Source organism: Carassius gibelio, chromosome A12, assembly GCF_023724105.1.
Source record: "Carassius gibelio isolate Cgi1373 ecotype wild population from Czech Republic chromosome A12, carGib1.2-hapl.c, whole genome shotgun sequence".
In the NCBI taxonomy this organism is placed as follows: domain Eukaryota; kingdom Metazoa; phylum Chordata; class Actinopteri; order Cypriniformes; family Cyprinidae; genus Carassius; species Carassius gibelio.
Genome location: NC_068382.1, coordinates 23,922,491 through 23,946,679, shown reverse-complemented (window position 1 = coordinate 23,946,679; position 24,189 = coordinate 23,922,491). Strand labels below are relative to the sequence as shown.

The 24,189-nt window shown below is 35.7% G+C and overlaps 1 protein-coding gene across 1 annotated transcript; it reads right to left on the bottom strand.

The window, feature by feature from the left end:
• LOC128025511 (uncharacterized) lies at positions 1-19,220 on the bottom strand. The gene is made up of 11 exons (XM_052611940.1): positions 19,049-19,220; positions 17,436-17,991; positions 14,943-15,012; positions 12,652-12,731; positions 9,227-10,112; positions 8,439-8,555; positions 8,059-8,228; positions 7,113-7,215; positions 5,368-5,431; positions 4,708-4,828; positions 1-1,005 (listed from the first exon to the last, which is right to left on the bottom strand). Exons 2-11 carry the CDS (start codon positions 17,979-17,981, stop codon positions 964-966), a joined length of 2,199 nt encoding a protein of 732 aa, XP_052467900.1. The 5' UTR covers positions 17,982-17,991; positions 19,049-19,220; the 3' UTR covers positions 1-963.
• Between the last annotated feature and the right edge of the window lie 4,969 nt (positions 19,221-24,189).

The following is a 24,189-nucleotide window of genomic DNA, read 5'->3' as shown; positions in this document are numbered from 1 at the left end:
TTGCTGATGTCAAATATGAAATTTAATATGAAGTATGCAGCACCGTTTCACATGCATTACTGGCGTGAAATGACGTTTTACAGGGATTTTGATCATTCGCAGTTGGTTGAGCATTTTTGTGCCTACATTTCTATTCTGGGTTCAGTGTTAAAAGTCTGGCCTAAAATGCATAATTTTATAATACTCACAAAGCTACGTTATGAGACTCCACTCTACAGTACATCTTCTGGCCCATTGTTTTGATTTTTAAATGTAAAGTTGTTTATATACCAAACACAATAAAAGGACATCATTTGAATCAAGTTTTACTGCAAGACTTGGGTTTATAACTCGTCATGTCCTGTCTAAGCAGGCACATGTGGGACAGCCTTGGCTTGGTCGGAGAGAGGACAAAAGCCTCTTTCACCCCGCGCAAACACTCAGCTCCATTAGTGATGCATTCCCATTCAGATGAGGTCAAATTCCTTTTGCTCCCGGCTAATGGCTCGGAGAGACACGGACAGAGGAGAACCCAACGACTGCATGAGAGCGGGACCAGGCCCTTCGTGTTATAAGGATGTCTTCAAATGTTGGATTTTAGGATTTTAAGATCATGTGACACTGAAGACTGAAGGAATGATGCTGAAAATACAGCTGCGCAGAACTGGAATAAATGACACGCTAAAATATATTCAAAGACAAAACAGTTATTTTAAATTGTAGTAATGTTTCACTGTTTTTCTGTAATTTTGAGCAAATAGTTTAACATTAAAAAACTTTAATTCCAAACTTTTGACCAGTCTTGTATGTATAGAGAGAGAAGATGTAATCCAGAGCCACAGAAATAAGGCTGCAGTCCATGTTTAAGACACATTCAATCTAAAAGTAACTATTTTATATCATTTCTAACTAATGTCAAGTCATGTTTTTTAAGGGACGGCATGAGAACTGTGGAGTGAGAAGAAACACGGGTCCAAGGCAGTATCAGTGATTCCCTCCTCTCTGCAAAATCTGCTCCAGAAGTTTCTGCAAAAAATAAATAAATAAATTGTAAAATCCTTTGGTCAGTTTTATTCCAAACATCCATCATTTGTAGTCAGCAAGATTGGATTCACTGAATGTTATTGTTGAAACCCATCATAATTAATACTAGATGTCTGGGTGATTCTTTAATCCCATACAGTGTTTTAAAGAAAAAAATTCTGCATAAAAAACAATCACTAATTTTAAGAAAGAGATTGAAAGTAGCTTTAAACATTTCTTGTTTCTCATGAGTGTTGAAAGGTTTTTTTTTTTTTTTCTTTCAGAATTTTCTCTATGGCTCGTTCCCCACCAGGATTTCCTTTTCTGTAACATTGACAAAATGTGTTAAAGGAATAGTTTACCCCAAAAAAAGAGAATCCTCTGAAACAGGCCATCCTAGATGAAGAGGTGTTTCTTCATCAGATTTGGAGAAATGTAGCATTGCATCACTTGCTCATAAACGGATGCTCTTCAGTGAATGGGTGCCGTCAGAATGAGAGACCAAACAGCTGATAAAAACAATAATCCACAAGTGATCCAGACCACTCCAGCCCATAGTTAACTAATTTCCTGTGAAGTGAAGAGATGCATGTTTCTAAGAAACAAATCCATCAAAACAATTTTAACTTCAAACCATCACTTTCAGCTGAAATGAGCCCATCATAACTCTTTCTCCATTGTAAAAGTCATCTTGTCTGAATCAGGAAAGAAATCTGCACAGATCAAGCACCTTTTACAAGCCAAAACATCTCTAAACAAATACGTCAGTTGATTTTGATGAGAAAGAGGACGGACTTTCTCACTGGAGGAAGCGTTATTATGGATAGAGGACTTGTATGTTGCTTTGAAGTTAAAAGCTTCTTAATGATGGTTTTGTTTTTTTACAAATACGCACCTCTTTGCTTCTCAAGACATTAACTGATGGACTGGAGTGCTGTGGATTATTGTAATGTTTTATCAGCTGTTTGTACTCTAATTCTGACGGCACCCATTCACTGCAGAGGAGCCATTGCATTTCTCCAAATCTGATGAAGAAACCAACTCATCTAGATTTAACCTATCCTGAGGGTAAGTCAGTTTTCCAAATGTATTTGATCAAGGACAGGCTCAGATTTTCCAGGATGTGAGATAAATGTTCATCTCAACAGATGTATGCTGAAGAATCGCCATAAAGAGAGGCGGAAACAGAGAGGAAATATTGGAAAAATGTCCAGCCTCATGACAGACACACACATACTGGCTGGAAATAATTCAAGTGTCTATGTTTGTGTGTGTGTGTGTGCGTGTGTGTGTGTTACCATGTGCATGTGCAGTGGTTTGATTGGCAATGGATGGGTGTTGGTCCCTGTGAACAGTGGCTCTATACACACACAGCACAATGAAGCTCTTTACAGCACTGCCAACCAGACAGCATTCAAAACACACAAACACACACACACACACACACACACATTTGCACACAGAATATTTTCCTATTATTCGTTTCTCACATGCATACCCACATACACACACACCATCATCAATAACTGAATGTGATCAATACATGATGTTAAAACAAGAAATATCTAAATAAAGGATGAAACTTTTGCCATGTTCAGAACAGCATACTATCATAACTAACCTCATGATGAAACTGATGAAAGAGTTTATGATGAAACTGTTGAAAGAGTTGCCATATGACAAGAATGCATGAGCAGAATACATGCACATTTCTGTGTATATGTGAATATGCTGGAGTAGGTTTCAGTGATGATTTCTTGACGAACCTACACTGATATTCTGGCCTATAGCGACATCTGGTGGCCAGAAAGTATGACATGTACCCTGATTGTAGAATTATAAAAATCTAAATATATAATATTTTATACATGCAATAATTTAAATTTAAAATGAAATCTTAATATCGAGATTTTTAACAATGTGGTCAATCGATATTTATCAGATTAAAAAAATTGTTGCTCTGTTTTTTTTTTTGCACTTACTTTTTTATGGTACTGAATGACCATCACTATTTTCTTGCCATTATATATCATGGTATTATAGTACTATGTCCAAAACCATGATACTTTCAGAATTCAGAATAAAGTATTCCTGATAACACACACACACACAACTTTAATCAAAAGCCCAGAGGTTTTAATTAACCCCAGGATCTCATCAGAAATCTCACACTATAATGCGGTGTCAGCAGGAGTCTGACAGGGCTCACCTCTCTCAGAATAATGACTCACGACAGACACCCGTGTGTCTCCCATTAATGCTCACAGCACTGGACTCTGACCCTGTTTCAGGTCTGCTCTCAAGCCTTCAGCCTTCACAACCGAGAGACTTTCGAAAGAGTGTCACAGATTCACACAAATGTCATGAGTTGATAAAAAAAAAAACTATTAATTAAATCACAAAAATAGAAATAATTTAAAGAATAATAAAATGCAAATAATTAATTAAAAAATATAAATAAATAAAAATATTACATGAATTTATATATAAAATTGGATTAATAATATTTTACTTGTTTTCCTGCATGCCATGTGATCATCAGATAACTTTGAATAAATAGAAATGTTGTTATAATATTAAAACAGTAATGCAAAATGTCAAGAGGTACTTCAGGGAAATATTTTAGGTCAAAGAGGTTTGGCTGACAAAAGTTTAGGATCTATTCATCTATTCAAGTACAGTCAAAGCTGTTATCTCAACCATAAACTGACAAACAGCATGACATTTTGTTGATTGGTTACTATTATTATCATGAACAAAAACATTTTTATTAATTGAAATAAAGCTGAAATATATATAGACATAACTGTTAATTTTTTTCTAAATAGCACTAAAAGGACCAACTTTTTATTAGAAAAAAAAAAATGAATACAACTAAAGTTACATTCAAAAATATATATAAAAAATATGATTAAAAAAAATTACAAAAGCACATAATTGCTAAAAATGTAAAATGTAAAAAAGGCTAATTCAAAATCTTAAAAGCTATTATAGTATACAAGTAAAATAACACTGCTGTGACATCACACTGGGTAGCCCCGCCCATTGTAAAATCTCATTAGGTTATAATCTTATCTCTCATGAATATATTAAACAGTAAATATAATGTGATTGACTGTGTGAGCCTGGTTTGGACATGGTCAGGATTTATTCAACTCACTAACAGTATGAACAGCATTAATAGTGATGCTTGACACCACAAATAATATCATAAACCTCCTTAAACAAGCTGCTATTTGAAAGCAACATTCTGAGCAGAGATGATTGTTACCAGTCGCTGTGATGTGTGTGATGTGAAGACAGGCCTTGAAATGTGTCGAATATCACTCTCCGCGCTCTGTGTCAGATACTAGTCTATATTTATTTAGAGTGAGTAAGATGTGTTTAGAAACAAAATACATCGGCCAAAATCTATTTCTTCTGCAAAAGGAGCGGAACGGGTTGAGAGAAGGCGTCCTTCTCCGGTCCCATTGAATTAGGGGAATTTTGATAAGATAACAGAACACCTTGCAAAAGGCGTATCGGAAAAGCTTCACTTTCAGGATTAATGCTGAGAATGAATCTAATTTGTTGAACCAGTTAACGACGACTCAAAAATCCAATCCCACAGCGCGCGAGAGAGCCTCTGCTGTAATGATTACCGATGCATCTCAGAGCTGATCTGAACTCCTCTAAACTGCTCTCAGATCAGTCTTACACATCTACCTTTTTAAAGAGCTCTGCCCGAAGCCTGTTGGTCCGAGAGGCCAGTTTTCTTTTCTCTTCTTCTTTTCTCCTCTTTTCTTCCTCTCTCCTCTTCTTCACTTCGGGGAGCTGGTTATAACTCCTGTCAATCAAAGCTCACGCTCAGCATGCGTGACATACTGTGCTAGCTGCAGTTTATAAAAGAGCATTGATGCACAGAGCAGCTGGAATATAAAAGACAGTGATGCAGAAGAAAGTGCTGCCTGCGCATGCAAAATCACTGCAATGAAAGAATATATCATATTTGTGTTGATACATCTTCTGAGATCAGAATATATTCAGAGTCAGAATTTAAATTTTTACGCCGTTATCTGACATAACCGCCCGTGTTTTTCAGTCACACAACACATCAGAGGCTTAAATCAAACTTCTGAACACAGGCTCTCACAGAATCCATCCAGTCGTGCATCAGGGAGCTTTAATTCACAAGCACAGTGAGAGCAGATCTAATCGGAATAGGTTTCATTCAGAGGCAGCAAAACAAACAAGCAGTGAAAAACACAGACACACACAACACCTTCAATACAGACAGAGCTGATACATCCATCTGTGTGTGTGTGTCCGAAAGACAAATAAAGCAGGAAAGGTGTTTCTCAAAACAGGAACTGGCATGTTCTTTACCTCCTGGACCACAGCTCTAGACTCTTTCCCATGATGCTCCTGTCCTTGGATTTCACAAAGCATTCTGCAGAACAAACAAACACACAATAAATGGGGTTCCTGCAAAGGTAAACTCTAATTTGATGCCAAAATCATATTAAAGGAACAGCATAATCTATGATTAACTATCATAGAACATCAGCTTGCTATGGATCCCCAAAAATCTGAAAATAAATTGGTGCACCAGTCTATGAAAAATGACAAGAAGCAAGCTTTATGTTTACAATTTGTCCTCTGCAGTGAAATACAGGAATAATCATGCACACGCTGAATTTATGCATGCAAAAAGTGCCACAGATTTTCAACATCTGTTATTTAAGATACAGACATATCTTTGCATGTTTATGTAATATTTTGTCTAATCTGATTATGCATGTCCATGTTTACAGCCATTCAGATTCTGTCTGTGTGGTGCGTTTAATAATGAGAGGCCATGTGTTAAAATGATTTTATCGCAATTAAGAACCTTTAAACCAGCCTAATGTGTTTTGCTGTTCTCAGCTTGGCAACAAACTGGTTTCTACTGGTCAGGTTTTAGATATTTGGACCACAAGCAGAGAAACAGCAGCTAGACATGCAGTTAAACTACTTGTTTTGTTTTTTCACTTTGATAATATCAGTGTATGTTATCACCTTGAGTGAATAGTTCTCTAAGAAAGCAGCTTTTTTTTTTCTCTCTAAGAAAGCAGTGTTCATATGTAAATTATATATATATATATATATATATATATATATATATATATATATATATATATATATATATATATATATATATATATGCAATAATAATAATAATAATAATAATATGGTGACAATGATGCAAATTTTTTGTATTTATATATTTTTTTATAATTGTTTATCATTTATAATTTAATATATATATTTTTTATAATTTGGTATATATCAATATGTTTTATATTTTTAATAATAATAATAAATATAATAATAATAATAATAATAATAATAATAATAATAATAATAATAATAATAATAATAATATAGAAAAATAAATAAAACAAAATAAAAAAATTATTTGAAAAGTGCTTATCTATTTACTTGTAATAATCATAATAATACCCCAATCATATTAATATGTTTGTTAATTGAAAAATATTGTTAATTGAAAAATATATACAAATAATATATATAATCATTCCTTTTTGATAAGTATCTTTTTAATTTGTATACATTTTGTATATAATATATTTTACTATATATTTTATTTTTTAAATAATAATGATAGTAATAATAATAGCTAATATATATATATATATATATATATATATATATATATATATATATATATATATATATATATATATATATATATATATATATATATATATTTATTTATTTTTTAATTGAAAAAAAATATATAGTAATTTTACAACATCTTTAAACTTGACTCACCCAAAAAAAGTCAGAGTCAGTAATGAATTTTATAATGTTGTTAAAACACCCGAAGCAAGTCTGATGTTAGTGATGAAGTTTTAGCAGTGTTCAGATGGGGGCGATATTTCCTGTCTTTAAACAGCCACTGCTCTTCTCCCCAGTGTTCTGAACAATCCCTGCTCTCATTTCAGATGCTGATTTGATAAACAGAGTCTGTCTGAATATTAGGGACCTGAAAGTGTTGTTTATTTCGACTGCATCTGAACGTGTGTGAATGTCATGATAGTTTTCCAGCCGCCTGTCGCTCGGCTCACCTCCGCTCTCAGGTGTCTGCCTCTCCTGTGACCTCCTCTCCAGGGCTCGAACTCTGGCCTGCGAGCGCTGGATGAAACCAGGCCGTCTGATCGCTAAAGCCTCCTGCACACACAGCAACATTCAATAAAAAACCAGAAGAGCTGTTCGAGTCAAAGTTGAGATTTAAAATCTGACTCAGAAATCAAGATGTTCAAAGCTGTGTCAGTGAAATCACAAATTAGATTTCTTTGACATTGAATTATTTCACTTAGACAGTAACAAGTTAAATGGAAATATAACGGAGTCTTTAAGATAGCAGCTGTGTTTGGAACATGATTTTTAAAATACAAATGTATTTAGCAAGGAAAGAGATTAATGCCTAGAACACACACACACACACACAAATGGACAAGCAAAAACTTTCTCCTGGGTAAAAAAAAAAAAACATTCAAATTTTTACTGAAGTAAAAAGTATATTATTAAAATATTATATGGATTGTGTATTATTAAGCATACATTTATTGATGAATTAATTTTTAACATACAAATTATAAATGGAAAGTAAGGTGAGAGATTAACACTTGAAAATTATATATATATATATATATATATATATATATATATATATATATATATATATATATATATATATATATATATATATATATATATATTCTGCAAATTATAAAAAATAAATTAAATAAATAAATGATTTTAAAAATCCTAAAATCCTTAACTACCCTGAAATGTACAAAATCAAGATCAAAATCCATTTAAGTAAATAATTGCCTTTTTACATTCGAAAAACATTTTCTTTTAGAGGTAGGGTTAAGCTTGAGTTGGTTCACAGTAATTATAAATGGCTTCATTTGTAGACATCTATTTTATGTCCTGGTTTACATCACAACTAATATTATTTTGGTGCAGAAGTACCTGCAAACAACAGAAGAGAGAAGAGTAACTCACGCTAAGGGACAGTGGAGCCAAAGCAGTTTCACTGAGGTCATTCTCGGACTCAAATGGGACAAAATCCACACATTGTTCTTCTGGACATGTTTTGTCCTTTCCATTAGCACCAGCAGCCTCTTCTTTGAGCTCTCTGTGTTCACTTTGCCCTCTAACCTCTGTTAAACTCACTGATAAAGAGAACAATATTCGGTCATGACACCTCAAGGGTATAGGCAGATATTCTGCAGCTCACGTATGGAAGAAAAACTCATGCCAGCATGTCCAGAGTGTAAAGACATCAATCTCTGTCTGTCGTCTATATAAAATGCTAAAAGTCAATGTGTTTCAAGTGAAGTTTGTATTTGAGGATGCCAAAGGTCAGGAGAGATCAGGTGCACCTGCTGTTGCTGTGTGGGATGTAGTTGGTCTCTGCTGGGCCCATAGCTTTATGTTGGCGATAACCGCAGCGGCGTTCAGGGCCAGGACGGCGTCTGCGCTCAGATCAGTCGAGTTATCTGAGAACAAAGAGACTGTGCATCATCCAGAGTCTCTACTAGGCCTGAAAAACACTGCACACAAGTGTCAGAACGCAAACGCTTCTGGCTATGCAAGCTAGATTTTTTCATTCTAGGGAAAAACCCGATAAATGTCCTAAAAAATTAAAATGAACAAAGCATAAGCATATCAAGTAAATAGCTTTTTTTTCATGTAAAAATTCTGTGTGTTTACTTTCAGAGGTGTGAATTAGAACAAACTATAAATTACTTTATCTGAAACAATATTCATCTCTGATCTGAATGTCCTCAGATAAATAAACCTGTGTGTATGCATGTATTCCGGTCGCTGTCAGATTTCTTTCTGTGTGTAGCAGCTCTAAATTCCCACGGAAGCTCAAAAACCGCTATTGAAAGCAGGGTAGAAATAGATTATGCATGCAAAGGGATGTGTGGGAAAATGAAAAGATGAGAACACGCAAGACCGAAAGAGAGAGACAGCAGAGAAATCTCTCATTTCAGGGCCGTCCACCGCTACCGTGTGTATCTGCCGTGAAAAGCTTCAATTAAAAACCTCCGGTCTCTCACACGATCATACTCATCCATTATACATCAAAGCAGCCCAGCGCGGCCTCGGCCTGCAGTATGTTCTTGTACATCTACCGCCGGATATCCAGAGGTTCTGCTATTACCTGCTGCTTTTAGTAGCGTGAGAGGTTTGATTGCTGAAATCGGTTCCTCTCGCTCCTCAAGCCTTCGATCCCGCTCCAATCCCTCTTTCCTTGCGCTCCCGTCCTCTCCACTGGAGGCTGAGCACCTTCTTGCTTCGCTGCTGCTGGAACTAACAAGGTCAATATTTGTCTTCTGGGAAGCAGGAGAGATCTTGTTGTGAAACGCTGGATGTGTAACTGCTTCAGTGCTGTTAAACAAGCTTGCGTCGCAGCTGAGAGGCCTTCGAGGTGGCTTGTATTTTGGGGTGTTTTTCTCCCCTGCTGTGCTGCTAGTATTTAGGTTGTTAAGGCATAGAGACAGGCTAGATCTGTGCTGGGACCTGGCTCCTGGCTTTAAAGATATAGTGAGTGTTTGGTTTAATGGTGAGGAATTGACTTTAGACTCATCGGTTAACTGGGCTTGGTTGATTCCTTCAGTGTAGCTGTGTCTGTATTGTGCTGGACTGAAACGCTCTCTCTGTTCGGTCTTTTTCACAATGGTTGCCTTTCTCCTCAGTACCACGCCGTGGTCGATCTCTTCATGATCAGAGCCAGAGGTCGAGACGATGGGCCGGCTGGAGGTGCTTTTCGTCCTCTGTTCGATGACTTTGACCACTAAGGCTTTTCTTCGTCCACCGGCGAGGTCATTCATCGTCGGACACAAAGGCTTGGAAATCTGTGTGACCTTTCTGGAAGTGATAGTGATGGATGATATTGAGGAGCTGGAGGAGTCCGGTGCACTTCCACGCCTGCGTGTGGGATCTCTCAACACGGGATGAGGTCCAGCATGGCCAGTGTCCATCTCGGCTTTCGGATCCCTGGCTTGCGGTCCATTTTGTCCTCCCTCGGAGCTCAAAGATCCTGAAGCCTGGAAGCAAACAAATGAAATCTCTTGAATTGTGCTCTGTGTGGATGAAAGAGGTCTTCTCTGCCTTTTCTCTGCACGCACAGCGATTCTTCCGGAATCCACGTTGTAACAGCTCGCATCATTCGGAACTGGTGCATTCCACCGTTTCCATAGCAACCATATCAGTTTTGGGGGCAATTCGGTTATGTCGGGATTCGAGGCACTTCTTTATTATATTAGGAGAATCACAGAAGTTTTTTTTAATCTTTTAAAAAGAAACGCCTTACTTTCAAAGAGCCTGAATGGATAAAATAGAGATTTGTGCATATGAACATGGCCCCATGGAATGACACTCATAGCCAATTTAACTATAACTTTAAATATTTCATTTCAATGTCTGAGCGTAAAATTGGATGTTTAAACTATAAAAAAATGTAAATGTAGATGATTCGATATATCGGTACAAATCTAATAGATATAAGACCAGAAACATGCATTAAGAAATGTAATAATTTTGAATTTCATGTTGTCTTTAGAGAGAAAAACAGTAAAAACTACAGCAAAAAGACAGAATAAAACTGATTTCAAAAACTTTGATATCAAAGGTCTTTCCTGACTTCAAACTATAAAGAGATCAGTATCTGATGTATGATCTGTATTATTTTTTACTTAACTTTCTTAAGAATTATTTTAGGAATACAAAATATTATTTTTTCTTATCTTTTTCTTCTTATCTGATGTATATATATCAAAGTACCTTCACTTTGCTGTTGTACCTCCATGAACTAGCATTCATAACCAATATTACTTCTGCAATATTTAATATTTGAGTGTAAAACTGTATTTTTAAATAGAAAAAGCATAGGAGAGAGCTTGATTTTATACGTCTGTATAAATCCAATTGATATACGACCAGGAACATGCATTAAGAGAGAACAGAGTCAGTTGTGGTTTTATTTTGTCTTAGAAAAAAGGGAGCATTTCTGTAGATAGAACAGTTTATTCTTTCTTCAGCCCCACAGTTTCCCATCGGGGGGCATAAAATGGTAAAAAGTTAAACAGAAGGACAGAATAAAATTAGAGAGATGCAGAAAAGCTGCCTGCAGCAAATATCAAGCAGCACATCAACAGACACAGAAAGAGATTTAGTATTTAGAGAACACGTTTATCTGATAGAAACGATACATACAGTGTTCACTTGTGTGTAGGTCATCTGCAATTCTTCATGTAACTGATTACAAGATGCTTTTAAAGAGCGTTTACAGTTTTTCTAAATGAAAGACTGCTGAGGAACAGAAGCACAGCGCAGAAAAACGATTTGTTTAGTTCTTCATGAACATTACCACTTCAGATCTGCACAACTTACACTATACTTACATTTACATTTATTCATTTAGCAGATGCTTTTATCCAGTGTCTTACAAATGAGGACAATGAAACCAATCAAAATCAACAAAAGAGCAATGAAATATAAATCTATATCAAGTCTCAGTTAGCTTAACACAGTACACGTAGCAAGTTCTTTTTTTTTTATATAATAAATAAAAAGAAAACAGATAGAATAGAAAAAGAATAATATAGATAATAATCAGAAATGTTTCTTGAGTTCAAATCAGCATCAAGATCATGTGACACTGAAGACGATGAACTGAAATGATGCTGAAAAATCAGCTTTGATCACAGCAATAAATTACATTTTCAAATATATTACAATAGAAAGCAGTTATTTCGAATGGCAATAATAATTAAATATTTTACTATATTGACTGTACTTTTGAACAAATAATTGGATCCTTGGTGAGCAGAAGAGACCTCCGTAAAACAGTTTAAACCTGAATGTTTTAAAATGATTTAAACATTTTAAAAGAATAATGATAATACAAAAGTGCATTTGTACAAAATGAGAGTTAGTGAAAATATCCTTTGCCAACAAGGTTGGCTATTTGCACTCAGTGTATATATCCACTGGCATTATTCTAAAAGTTTCTATTAAGAACAGCAAGGCTTTATGAACCATATAATCATACAAATCTATATTAGCAGTGTCTTTTGGGTCAATTTTGTATTTATAATATGTAGGGCAACAAACAGGCATCTCTCTCAACAGACCCAGTGCACATGGAGGATATTTCATTTCAAAGCATCAGGCTCATACTTGGTGACATTTTCTGATTTGAAGCAAAATTACAACATAACTCATTTTTTGTGACCAAACATATTTCATTATTTCTGTTTTGGCTGTCAGAGACCCGAGATATAAAACATGAATAAATGCAATGGATTTCCTGGTGAGGTGCACACTTCAGAAATACACTTCTGCAAGCTTTTTAGTTTGATTTATTTATTGTTCTGCAGTAGTTTGGGCTGGTGTCAAATTGACCAAAAACAGAAAGTGTATTGTATAATAATCATTTTTCTGAAAGGTGCATCATGCATAGTTTATGATACATGAGCTTGTTGAAACTTCAAGAACACCTTGAGTATTTCAGAAAAACATACAGTATTTGAATGATTAATAATTAAGACACTGAGAACAAAACATAAAGCAAACTAGTCTCACCTGACGGAGAACGGAGGGTGTGTTTTCAGGTGTCCTCCAGTATCTGAAGCCAACAGGTTCAGGCCTCGCAGCTTCCCTGTCTGAATAAAACAAGAAAAGTCCACGTTGAGTAGCATTTTCCATGTTTTTCATCGAGAAATGGAACTTAAAGCCAATTAAAGAGTGTATGATATGAATCCAGTGGCACTCCTGTGTAAGGCCGATCTTCCTGGTGTGTGTGTTTACACTGTCAACAGAGGTCTGCTTAGACCTGAATCACTTACAGGTGTCAGGAAGACAGAGATTTTAATCTGGCAGTCGTGCGCCACCCGGCTCTGATGGACCATTCTCTGTCAGCGTTGTCATGGAGACACGGTCATGGCATCGTCTGACAGCTAAGGTGCAAGCTAACTATTTCTTGCAGTCGTTTTTTTAGCACTTCACACTGGCAGCTTAAACCTGACAGGCAGCTATTTTCCCAGCATGCTCCTGGTTCACGGGACATTGCGGCACGCACTCTTGTCAACCGCTCAGGTGTTGTGTGTCAGCCAGGTTCTGAATATCTTAGAACAGCAGATGACTGATAAAATAAATTATTATTAATATACTAATATTATTTGGATACACAATGTGCACCCTTCAGTTTTTTCACAATTCTCATCTTAAAGATTTTAAAAAATGAAAAAGAGAGGCTGGAAGATTTATTTTGCCAACGCTTTTCTTTAATTCCCTTCAAAATCATGCAATTGTCTCCAGAATCAAAGCAGAATTCATCTCTTTTTCCATCACTTATTTTGGGAATCTGGCAACACAGTGTGATCCAGAGTGACAGGCAGCAAGTGTCTGTCATTGACCCTTTGAATGAGAACCAGTCACTCATTCTGTGTTTACAACCAAATAACGGCCTTCACACAAACACACACACACACACACACACACACACACTGATCAGCATGGCACTCATGTTTTGTCAGAGTCTCACACTATCTGGAGCTGGTCAGAAAAAAGAAATGAATTCCCAAAGAATTGTGTTGTAAACACTTCTGGACGAGTAAGTGCTCCGTGTTCCTGCACCGCTGCCTCCTCCTCCTTCCCCTCGACTCGGTCCTGCTCTCACGGCTGTAATCACAGTGACGCTGCGCAGCATCATTATACGCTCGTCACCTGCTGACAGACCCCAGAGAAGAGATCCCTGCAGCAGCGGGAGCACTGAGAGGATGACAGCACTGAGGGAACCACCGCATGAGACTGAAAACCTGATACTGCTCTGTTCCTGACTCCAAACAGTCTGCTTCTGCACCAAAACCATTCGTTTCTGAGTCCAGACAGTCTTCCCTTGACTCCAAACAATCTGGCCCTGGCTCTAAACAATATGCACGACTAAAAACTCATATTTGACTATAGAAACTCTATAGACTACTGTAAACTCTTTATAAACTATAAAGAGATCAGAATTTGATGTATGTTTGTTGTTGTTGTTGATTTATACTGAAGCACAATAATAAAAAAGAACTAATTAAGAGATAGAATATATAAATAATAAATATTATCTAACTTTCTCAGTCTTTCTTTTTACTTTAAGAGTTATTTGGCCCATACAAGGGCCGGACAAAAATCTTCTTAACTGGCATTTTTATTTTATTTTCTAACTAAGAAGATTTTGTATATCACCCAAAAAACTTCTTAATAAATGTCTTAAGTCTGTTCTTAAGACAAAACTCAAAAAGACCTAAAATCTTGAAGTTGCAAAAAACTTTCAAAACTTACAAGTTTTTTTTTCAGCTTTCAAATAGACACACATTCGAACATATATATTTGAATTTATATATATATATATATATATATATATATATATATATATATATATATATATATATATATATATATATATATATATATATATATAAAATTCCTTAGGAATTACATTTTTATTCTTGTTAGGAACACTTTTGTAAAAATCAAAGGCCTCTCAAAATTGCATCACCCTCTTTTCTACACCAATGGACATGAGGCAATTATACATAATGAATAGGATATCCCTATTCGACCCAAATCCGAGTATCACAGAGTATCACAGAACACTGATTGTTTCATGTACTCATTCAATAATGCCATTTGTAAAAATATATTACCCCAAAAATCTTTCATAGTGCAACTTTAGAAACATTAATTATATACACAACTTGGATTTCTGCATGAAGCAATTCACTGAATTTACTGAAAACTGTATTTTATAACACCACTGAGTAAAGCTCAAACCTCCAAACATAATTCACTTGTTCAGAAATTGAATATGCTGTCTCAGTACGCACCATTTGGTCTTGGTCCTATAAGTTTGGCCGAAGTGCGGAGCAACACTGGAGTGATGGGAGACTTCAGTTTCTGCTAAAACAACACACACAGACATTAGAAGCAGGTAAAGACTGATAACATCAATGTCCTGAAGTCTTTCCAAGCACGTGCCACTCTGTTTGATATCTTCTGATCTCATCAACGCCATTCAGACATTTCAAGTTTGGCTTAAAGGAATAATTCACCCAAAAATAAAAGAACGTTTGCTGAAAAGGTATTCGCTGTCCAGTCATCTAAGAAGTAGGTGAGTTTTTTCTTGATCACAACAGATTTGGAGAAATATAGCATTCCATCACTTGCTCATCACTTGCTCCTCTGCAGTGAATGGGTGCCGTCAGAAAGAGAGTACAAACAGCTGTTAAAAACATGACAATAATCTACAAATAATGCACATAAGTTAACATTTTGCGATACCAAAAGCTGCGTGTTTGTAAAAGACAAATCCATAATTTTTTAATATCAAACTGTTTTTTTTTTCGGATAAAATATGAGTCCTCTAGCCATAATATTGCTTTCTCCAGTTAAAAAGTAATTTAGTCTGAATCAGGAGAGAAATATGCAGAGATCAAGCACCATTTAAAAGCAAAAACAGTCTAAGACAGGTCTTAACGAATATGCGGTGGGTTTTGATGTGAGACGGCAACAGGAGATGGACTTTTTCACTGGAGGAAGTGATGTTTTAGTCAGAAGCAATGGTTTAAAGAAACATCTTAGTAATGGATTTGTTTCTTCTCTTCACAAAACATTAACTGATGGACTGGAGTGCTGTGGATTATTGTGATGTTTTAATCAGCTGTTTGGACTCTCATTCTGACGGCACCCATTCACTGCAGAGGATCCACTGTTGAGCAAGTGATGGAATGCTACATTTCTCCAAACCAAACAAAATCCTCTTGGATGGCCTGAAGGTGAGTAAATGATCAGTCAGTTTTCATTTTTTGATGAACTATTATTTTAAGTTTCAAAAATACAGTACCAAGTAAGTTTAAACATAAAATGACTGAAGTGAAAAGACAGAGAGATTTGAGTATTCACAAATGCTTTTGGATTTGTTTCTCTCCTCTGGGCCCTGCGGCACTGTTGTGATCCTGTTGTTGGCTCAGATACGCTTGGATCTATTTGTTCCCAAATCTGTTCCGAATGGATCCAAGCTCCTGCTGACAGAGTGGTTTTATTTTGACTTCGTGCAGCACCCAAACAGCCACTGAAGTTCACATACTTGGCAGTCTTACAAAGATTTCTCTCTTTCCCTCCTTTCAGTTTTCTCTTGCTCTCTCTCTCTTCCTGGCATCAGCTGGCACTAAGGTAAATCAGGTCTGAGAGCTCGGCTGTTCATTTCCGGTGAGAGTGATTGTTGTGTGGTGTACAGCGGTGGCAGAAAGTCTGGGACTCTGAAGGCTTTTATCTCTCAAGTCTGAATGACTCAATCAATCTGAACTTCTGGGCAAAAAAAAAAAGTTTTATACTATACACTCTGCGGGATACAGTGAAGCAGTCTTATGAAACGCTAACAGATCATTTTTTATTACATTTTTAATCTTATTTTCATTTAAAAACTGAAATGTAAAAAAAAATGAAGGCTGAATCTAAATGATTTAGTGGATATCTGATATTCGGATTACTATGCAAGAACAATTTTCCTCTACAAAAAGAAGAGACGCCATTATCCATGGACACTTTAAAATGATTCAGAAAGTATTTAATAGCTCTCTGTCAGAGAACGTGATTGGGAACCACTGGGTTAGAGAAGTAACAGCACATCTCTCCCAAAAAGACATATGATTTGAGGAATCATTCAGCTCTCTATCCGTAAATATGAGCAGTAGTCAGTGATGATTGCTTTAGAAAGCACCATTAATGATTAAATATGTTAATACAGTAGTATAATGTTCTCACATGACCTCATTAAGTTGCATGTCTAATTCTGCAAGTAGCATCCAGGGGTGCATTTCCCAAAACCATAGTTGCTAACTAAGTTAGCAACTTTGTTGGTTGCAATGCAATTTTTCATTGCCAACCAACTAAGATGCTTACAGGTTAGCAACTATGGTTTTGGGAAACGCACCCCTGTCTTGGAAATTTATTTTGAATTTTTTATTAAATTTTGAGCAAATATATCTTTAGACCAGGCTAATAAAATAATCTGGCAAATTAAATTAAAATGAAACAAGTAAATAAAAATAAAAAACATAAATAAACAACAAATAACTAATTAAAATATAATTAAAATACTTCAAATACATTAGAACTCTTACAGCATTATTCATAATAATTTAAATATGTAAATAAATAAAATATATATTAATGTACAATACATAAATAAAAAAAAACTATATAATTTAATAGAATTTTAAAATGCTTCCTATACATTTGAAAAATCTGAAAAAGTTATAGTACACTACTCTGAACTTCCTGGTGTGACATCACTTCTCTTTTCTATTAGTCTTTCTTACCTGGCACCTGTTGTTGTTAGAGATGTCTGTCAGCATCACATGTCTTTGTATGGGTAACCAGCCGAAGCGAACCGGAGCGAGAGTGCAGAACTGAGCTCTTTCTCCAGCGGGAGCAGCTTTAATGTGAACAGACTCCAGGCTGCTCGAGCAGCGTTCACACACACTGGGACAGACGCTAGAGGTCTGACTCCTCCTGCAGAGAGAGGAAGCATCAGGACACAGAGGGTTACTTCTCGCCGTCTCATTTGTGAGAACCGGCATCGATACCGTCTCGTCCACAAACTGAGGTATTTGGTTCTGAAGTCGACGTGATTGGAGTCTCTCCAGCGTCTGAAGCCATTTGTCTGTCCTGCCACCCTCTATGCAGCTCAGTGGACGAGCTCTGCGAAGGGGCTCATTCACCTGCACCGCAGGGCCCTCGTAATAACCCTGTTCTCCAGGTCTCCTCCATGATGAGGACCTGCGAAGGAGACTCGTGCTGTTTTTACCAGCTGCACCATGGGACTGAAGTAGCTGCCGCCAGCCCTCAGGCTTCACATCCTCCATAAAAAACTCTCTGAGAAAGACATTGAAAATTGATCTTAAAGGTATAGTTCAGCCAAAAACGAAAATGTGCTGTACATTTACTCACACACAAGCTAAAACTATTTTGGTGAATTATTTTCTTGAGCAGAACAGTTAAGAAATTTTTAGCTGAAACTGTGATCCTTAGTGATTCATAAAATATTCTCCCGTTTTTGAGAATAAAAAAGCATATCAAGGAACTCAAAATGAATACCTGTGGCTTCTAATGATAAATGTAGTGAAATGATTAGTCTGTGCAAGAAACTGACTATTATTTACAACATTACAACCTGTATTCCAGTGTCTCAGGCAAATGGGGAAATCTGATTCTTTTCCACAAACTGGTTCTTTTCATTTCAATGAACTGGTTCAGTTCAATCATTTATTTATGTAATCATGCAATGACGTAATAACATATACAAAATTATATTATGAAAGTACCAAATAATGATCTAAATGTCTAAAGCATATAGTGTCTTTATCAGCTCATCTTTTTGCATAAACCATGAGAAACCATAAAAACGTTCATTTCACCCCTTCATTCAAGGGAAGTAGAGCGTTGAACGAGATCATTCATCATCAAATAAACCGACATTTTGTCTCATTTCGAGTCAGATGTCTGAAAGTGAGTTATGATTGAGTGACTTGTAGATCTGTGCTGCTCAAGCCGTGAACTGGTTTAAAAGACTCAGTCCAATTTGGTGAACTGGTTCATTCGGTTCTCTAAAAAGAACCAGTTCAAAAGAATGGTTCATTGTGAACCGTACATCTCTCCGGACTGTTTACCCAAACTATGGATTATAGGAAATAATATTGTAATGTTCTGTTTCTTGCATTTTGTTTCAGAAGACACCAAAACACCTCTAAATTCTCTAAGCGGTTCAGATCTTTCTATTGCTTTTGCCAAACAGTTTCATAGATTTTTTTTAAAGGGACATCCTAACTGAGCTCAGACTGCTTAGTCAATACAATCCTACACAAACACACTTCAAATCTCCAATGCTCAACAAGTTGACATGATAGCATCCACGATTAGCAGAATACTTTACCTGCGTCACACGGCTCTGAAGAGGATGACACAATCTTACTTCAAGAGGCGATAGCACTGAGACAATCCCAGCTTTCCTTCCATGTCTCTTTCTCTTGTGGTGTGAAGAAGAGCCACTGGTGCCGTCTCCTCTCAGCCATGACTATAAATATGTGTGTTTGTCTGAACGAACAAAAGACTTACAGAACAACTTCTGTTTCACTGAAAGAGACATATGTGTGTGTGTGTGTGTGTGTGTGTGTGTGTGTGTGCTTGAAGCCAGCAAATACCCCGTTTTTCAACCTGGACATGTTGGCTTGGAGTTATTTTGTTTACTCCCAGAGATGCTTTTCACATTCATCTTGTGGTCACAAAGAACTGTTTAGTTTAACACAGATAACCTAAAGTGAAACAGCATTATCTTGATAAACTCCTCACTTCATACCACTTGCATTTTCTTCTCTTTCAGTGTTTTTGAAAAAACTAACTAACATTTCTCAAAAATGCATAAATAGTGCAAAACTCACTGCCGCAATGGATTTTGTGGGTGGTGTTAATGAGCTAATGAGTGGGTTGTTGCTCACTTAGCCAAGTCAAAACCTCCAACTTTTACATTTCTGTGGTGTAATATTTTGGTCTCTAGATATGGCTCGGTTATCTCCTTCAAAATGATTGATTGGATTGTTTCCAATTATCCACCAGGCAAGAAACTTTGAAAATCACCCAGAAAAGTAACAGCAAAACTTTGTTTAACAAGCTGCCAAAAATAAACAATCAATTAATGTCTTTAGCACAAACTTAGCATAGCAACATACTAAAAACAGGACACCAGTGCATAGCAACACACGAAAACCCCAAAAGGACAGCATAGCAACTGCACAGATGTCTATGTCAGTGAGTTTTTCACATGCACACAGAAAATCTCCAGAAACTGTGAAAATCAAAGTGAGATCTTAGTTAGAAGTGCATCGTGTAACACACTGGGAGCTGCTGCTGTCCCGTGGTTTGGAGCAGGACATGTGATTGCCTTCAGGCGATTAGCGCTTCAGGGAGTTGAATCAGATAATGAGGCTGTTCATGTTTCTGTCGGGAAACCCACATGATCTCCCAAGTCCACAAAACACATCTCCGGTGTGAGGACACATGTGAAATATTATTATAACGATGGACTATATGCACAGAGCGTTCTGAAGATATTTTCAGTGGTTTCTGTAACAACCCATCAGTTCTGCTGCATCAGGGTCATCTGCAAAGTTCAAAACAGCCCTTTGACTTGTAAGAAGGAGAAATCGCAAGTGAGAAATCTGTGAAGGTGCTGCTGTGTGTATTTTGACTGAAATGTTGTTGCAATCATTTTGTTTCTCAGTTTCTTAAAATAACAAGGCAGGAGATGTTTCTATGAGTGTCTCAAGAGACTCTGACTATATACACCACAACATCAAGTGATGCTTCACCGGAAGGTTACGAGCTGGCTTTTCTTAATGCGGAAGATCTACAGAACACTCTGTGCAGAGTCCATTGTTTCTCTGACAAATAAATAACATTAATAGGTTTTGTTCAGTAACATTTTTTACTTCAGATGTTTTACTTCCCAAATAAAAGACATATAAATGAATGTCTCAGTAATGTCTCCAACTGTTCTCAGATTTGTGACCCTGGAGCACAAAACCAGGCTTAAGTCTATGGGGTGTATTTGTAGCAATAGCCAAAAAACATTGTATGGGTCCAAAATATAGATTTTTCTTTTATGCCAAAAATTATTCTGACATTAAGTAAAGATCATGTTCCATGAAAATATTTTGTAAATTTTATACCATAACTATATTAAAACGTAATTTTGGATTAGTACTATGCATAGCTAAGAACTTCATTTGGACAACTTCAAAGGTGATTTTCTCAATATTTAGATTTGTTTGCACCCTCAGATTCCAGATTTTCAAATAGTTGTATCTCGGCCAAATATTGTCATATCCTAACTAACCATACATCAATGGAGAGCTTATTTATTCAGCTTTCAGGTGATGTATAAATCTTAATTTAGAAAAATGTAACCTCATGACTGGTTTTGTGATCCATGGTCACACTTGTCTATTATCAACTATCAGTACGATATAATATGATATATGATAATATAATATATAAATATCTTCATGTGAGACACAGAAATGCAGCTTTTCCCAGAGGTGACTGCACCTAACTTACATCATTATTGTAATTACGCTGGCTCTTGTGTTTTCTGTCGGGCCCTATGGACTCGCAAAGAAAAACTATGTTCAGAGTAGTATACAGTACTACCATAATGCTCTTACATTTCTGTGTGCATACTGTGTTTATATAAATCTTTTCGTCACATGGCACCTTGGAAATAAAAAAATTTTGTTTGCATTTTCAGTAAAAATGTCCTTAAAATATCATGCATTTAAGATATATGCATCATATTTACAGTACATCCTACTCTTACTATTTTTGCATTATGTATACTATGCACAATGTGTAGTTTTTACTAAAATGTCACTATACATTTTATCGCATGGCATCTTTTTGTCTTTTTAGTTAAAAAAAAGTATTTGAAAGATGCATGGAATAAACAATATAGGCAAATTATACACAGTAATATGTTTGAAATGGTATACTAATGTACCTTACTATTATATTTGCAGTATGCAAGTGTGTATTTTTTTCTGAAATATTATTTTTTAAATATTTTCATTACTTGACCTTGAAAATAAAAAAGTTAGTATTTTTAGTAAAACAAAGTCTAAAAAATATAAATGTTGCACGCATAAGAAATAGGCTACATGCATACTACATACATATTGTTTTTATTATTTTTGCAGAATGCATACTGTGGGTGCACAGTGTTTAATTTCTACTAAAATGTTTCTATAAATCTTCTCATCATATGGCAACTTGGAAATAAAAATTAGTATTTGTAATCTTAATTTAAGTCTTGGAATCAATGTTGCTTGCATAAAGAATATATTCATACTATACACCGTATATATAGCCTTCTATGTTCATGTAGTGTACTACCAAACTGTCCTTACTATTTTTGCAGAATGCATACTGTGTGTGCAAAGTGTTTAATGTCTTCTAAAATGTTTCTATAAATCTCATTGTAGGACACCTTGGAAATAAAGATTTAGTTATCATTTCAGTAAAGTATTAAAAAGGTCAATATTCAATGTATAAGCAATTAATGCATACTATACAAAGTATGCATAATGCAGAAATAGTAAGTATGATAGTATTTAATTCTGAACTCAACGAGCAGAACTAGCAGCGCCCCCTGCAGCCAGATGATGTAACTGAGTGAAAGTGCACTGCGTTCTAATTAGGGGAAGACTGATATGAAGTATAAATAAACATGTTACGGCAGATTGGTGTGTGTCTGGTCCATTCCTCTGATGTTGGGACATGTCAGCATTCTTCTGCTGGTAATAAGACATATCTTTATCATTAGAGAAGAGAGATAAAGAAAAGATAAAAAAAGCTTGTATGACTTGCAAAATCAAAGCAGCCCTGTCCTGCTCTGTACATCTATTTCATGTTTATTCCCTGTCATTATTTTCCTGTGATCGATTTGGCATTTGTTTCTAATTTTAAGTGGGTAATTTGCTGTTTTGTTCTCTGTGCTTTGGGCCGTGACTCATGCCAAAGCATGGCTTACTCTCTCTATATACGGAGGGATTTCCTAATTAAAGCTGTCAAATGTCTCAGAGGCTTAGAGCAAACAAATAAGAAAGACACAGGAGAATAATTAAAGGAATAATTCACCCTGAAACAAAACTTCTGTCAGGATTTACTCAACTCATGTCATTCCAAACCCATTTAATGCTACTTCCTCTATAGGAGATGTTAGGATGAGATGTTCATGATGATCTTTGAAGCTTGAAAAAGCAACAGAAGGTATCATTACATCATTTTATTTTTTTAAGTATGTTCACACATATGTACATATTTACATTTAAAATAGGAGAAAACGTACAGGTACCTGTTATCGTGCTTATTTCCTTAATCATCTGACAAATCCTATTTAAATCAATTAATAATTAGTAATCATACATAAAAACCTAAATAATGTGAAAAGTGACTAAATAAATTAAGAATATATTTTTAATGCAACCTTCATATAAAAAACAATACAAAAATAAATCTGCTTAACAATAGTAATAAATGTACTTGGGTTAGCAAACACCAATAAAAAGCCAAAGAAAAAAAAAATCTCTTTCAGATGGGCATTTCACTGGGTAATGATGATGAAGTGTTTGAGCTCTATTCTTCAGGTGTTTAATGTGACAGAGTCCACACTAAACTAACAGACCTCTGATATACACACTGATTAATAGTAAACATCCTCTTTTACCCTGCTGCGGGGCCAGAAAGTGCTTACACTTACCTCATAAAGGCATATACTGTATCTGTGTGCTAACAATGAAAGCTCATTTCTGTAACATTTAAACCGAAGCTTCAGATGAAAACACAGGATGCAAGAGCTTCTTTTAATGTTGTTTTAGTCAAATTCTTAAAACATTAACTGCAGGCTACAAAACACAGCAACAAATGAACAACGAAGTGAAAACTTTGAATGCATAGTTGCCATCTAAAAGGCTCATTCCTGGTTTTGTATAGAAATGTCTTTGTTCCACAGAGCAGCTTTAAATTGCAAGCATCTGGGGATGGTTTGTGTGCAAAGCAACATACTTTCACAGAAACAACAATTAACCTCAAGCGGAATAATAATTTAGCTGGAAAAGCAGGAATTAAGTGAAGTTGGTGGCTACAAGACAGTATCCCAGAGCAATCTTTTCTAATTGGTCCCCATAATCAAATTTTCAGCAGTCGCCACAGTCTGCAGCTATTTATGACAGTGAAAATTGTCTCGTTATGAGCATTAGAGGATTCATAATGTATTATGGCGTGTTGTTAATTTTGTTTTCCATATTTTGATTAAAAATCTTTTTTACTTGAAAAATGGAACAGAACCAGCAGTGGAAAAACAGATTAGTCAGTCCATTTAGACCCCAGGTATATATATATATATATATATATATATATATATATATATATATATATATATATATATATATATATATATATATATATAAACATTATAAGACACTGACCATATGAAAACGACATTACAAGCAGTTTCATCATGCT

Excerpts from the sequence above, each read along its gene's own strand:
- LOC128025511 (XM_052611940.1), bottom strand. The coding sequence starts at position 17,981 with ATGGAGGATGTGAAGCCTGAGGGCTGGCGGCAGCTACTTCAGTCCCAT. Across the intron at positions 12,732-14,942 it reads TATAGGACCAAGACCAAATG|ACAGGGAAGCTGCGAGGCCT; the intron begins GTGCGTACTGAG and ends TGTTTTATTCAG. Across the intron at positions 1,006-4,707 it reads GGGCAGAGCTCTTTAAAAAG|AAACTTCTGGAGCAGATTTT; the intron begins GTAGATGTGTAA and ends TATTTTTTGCAG.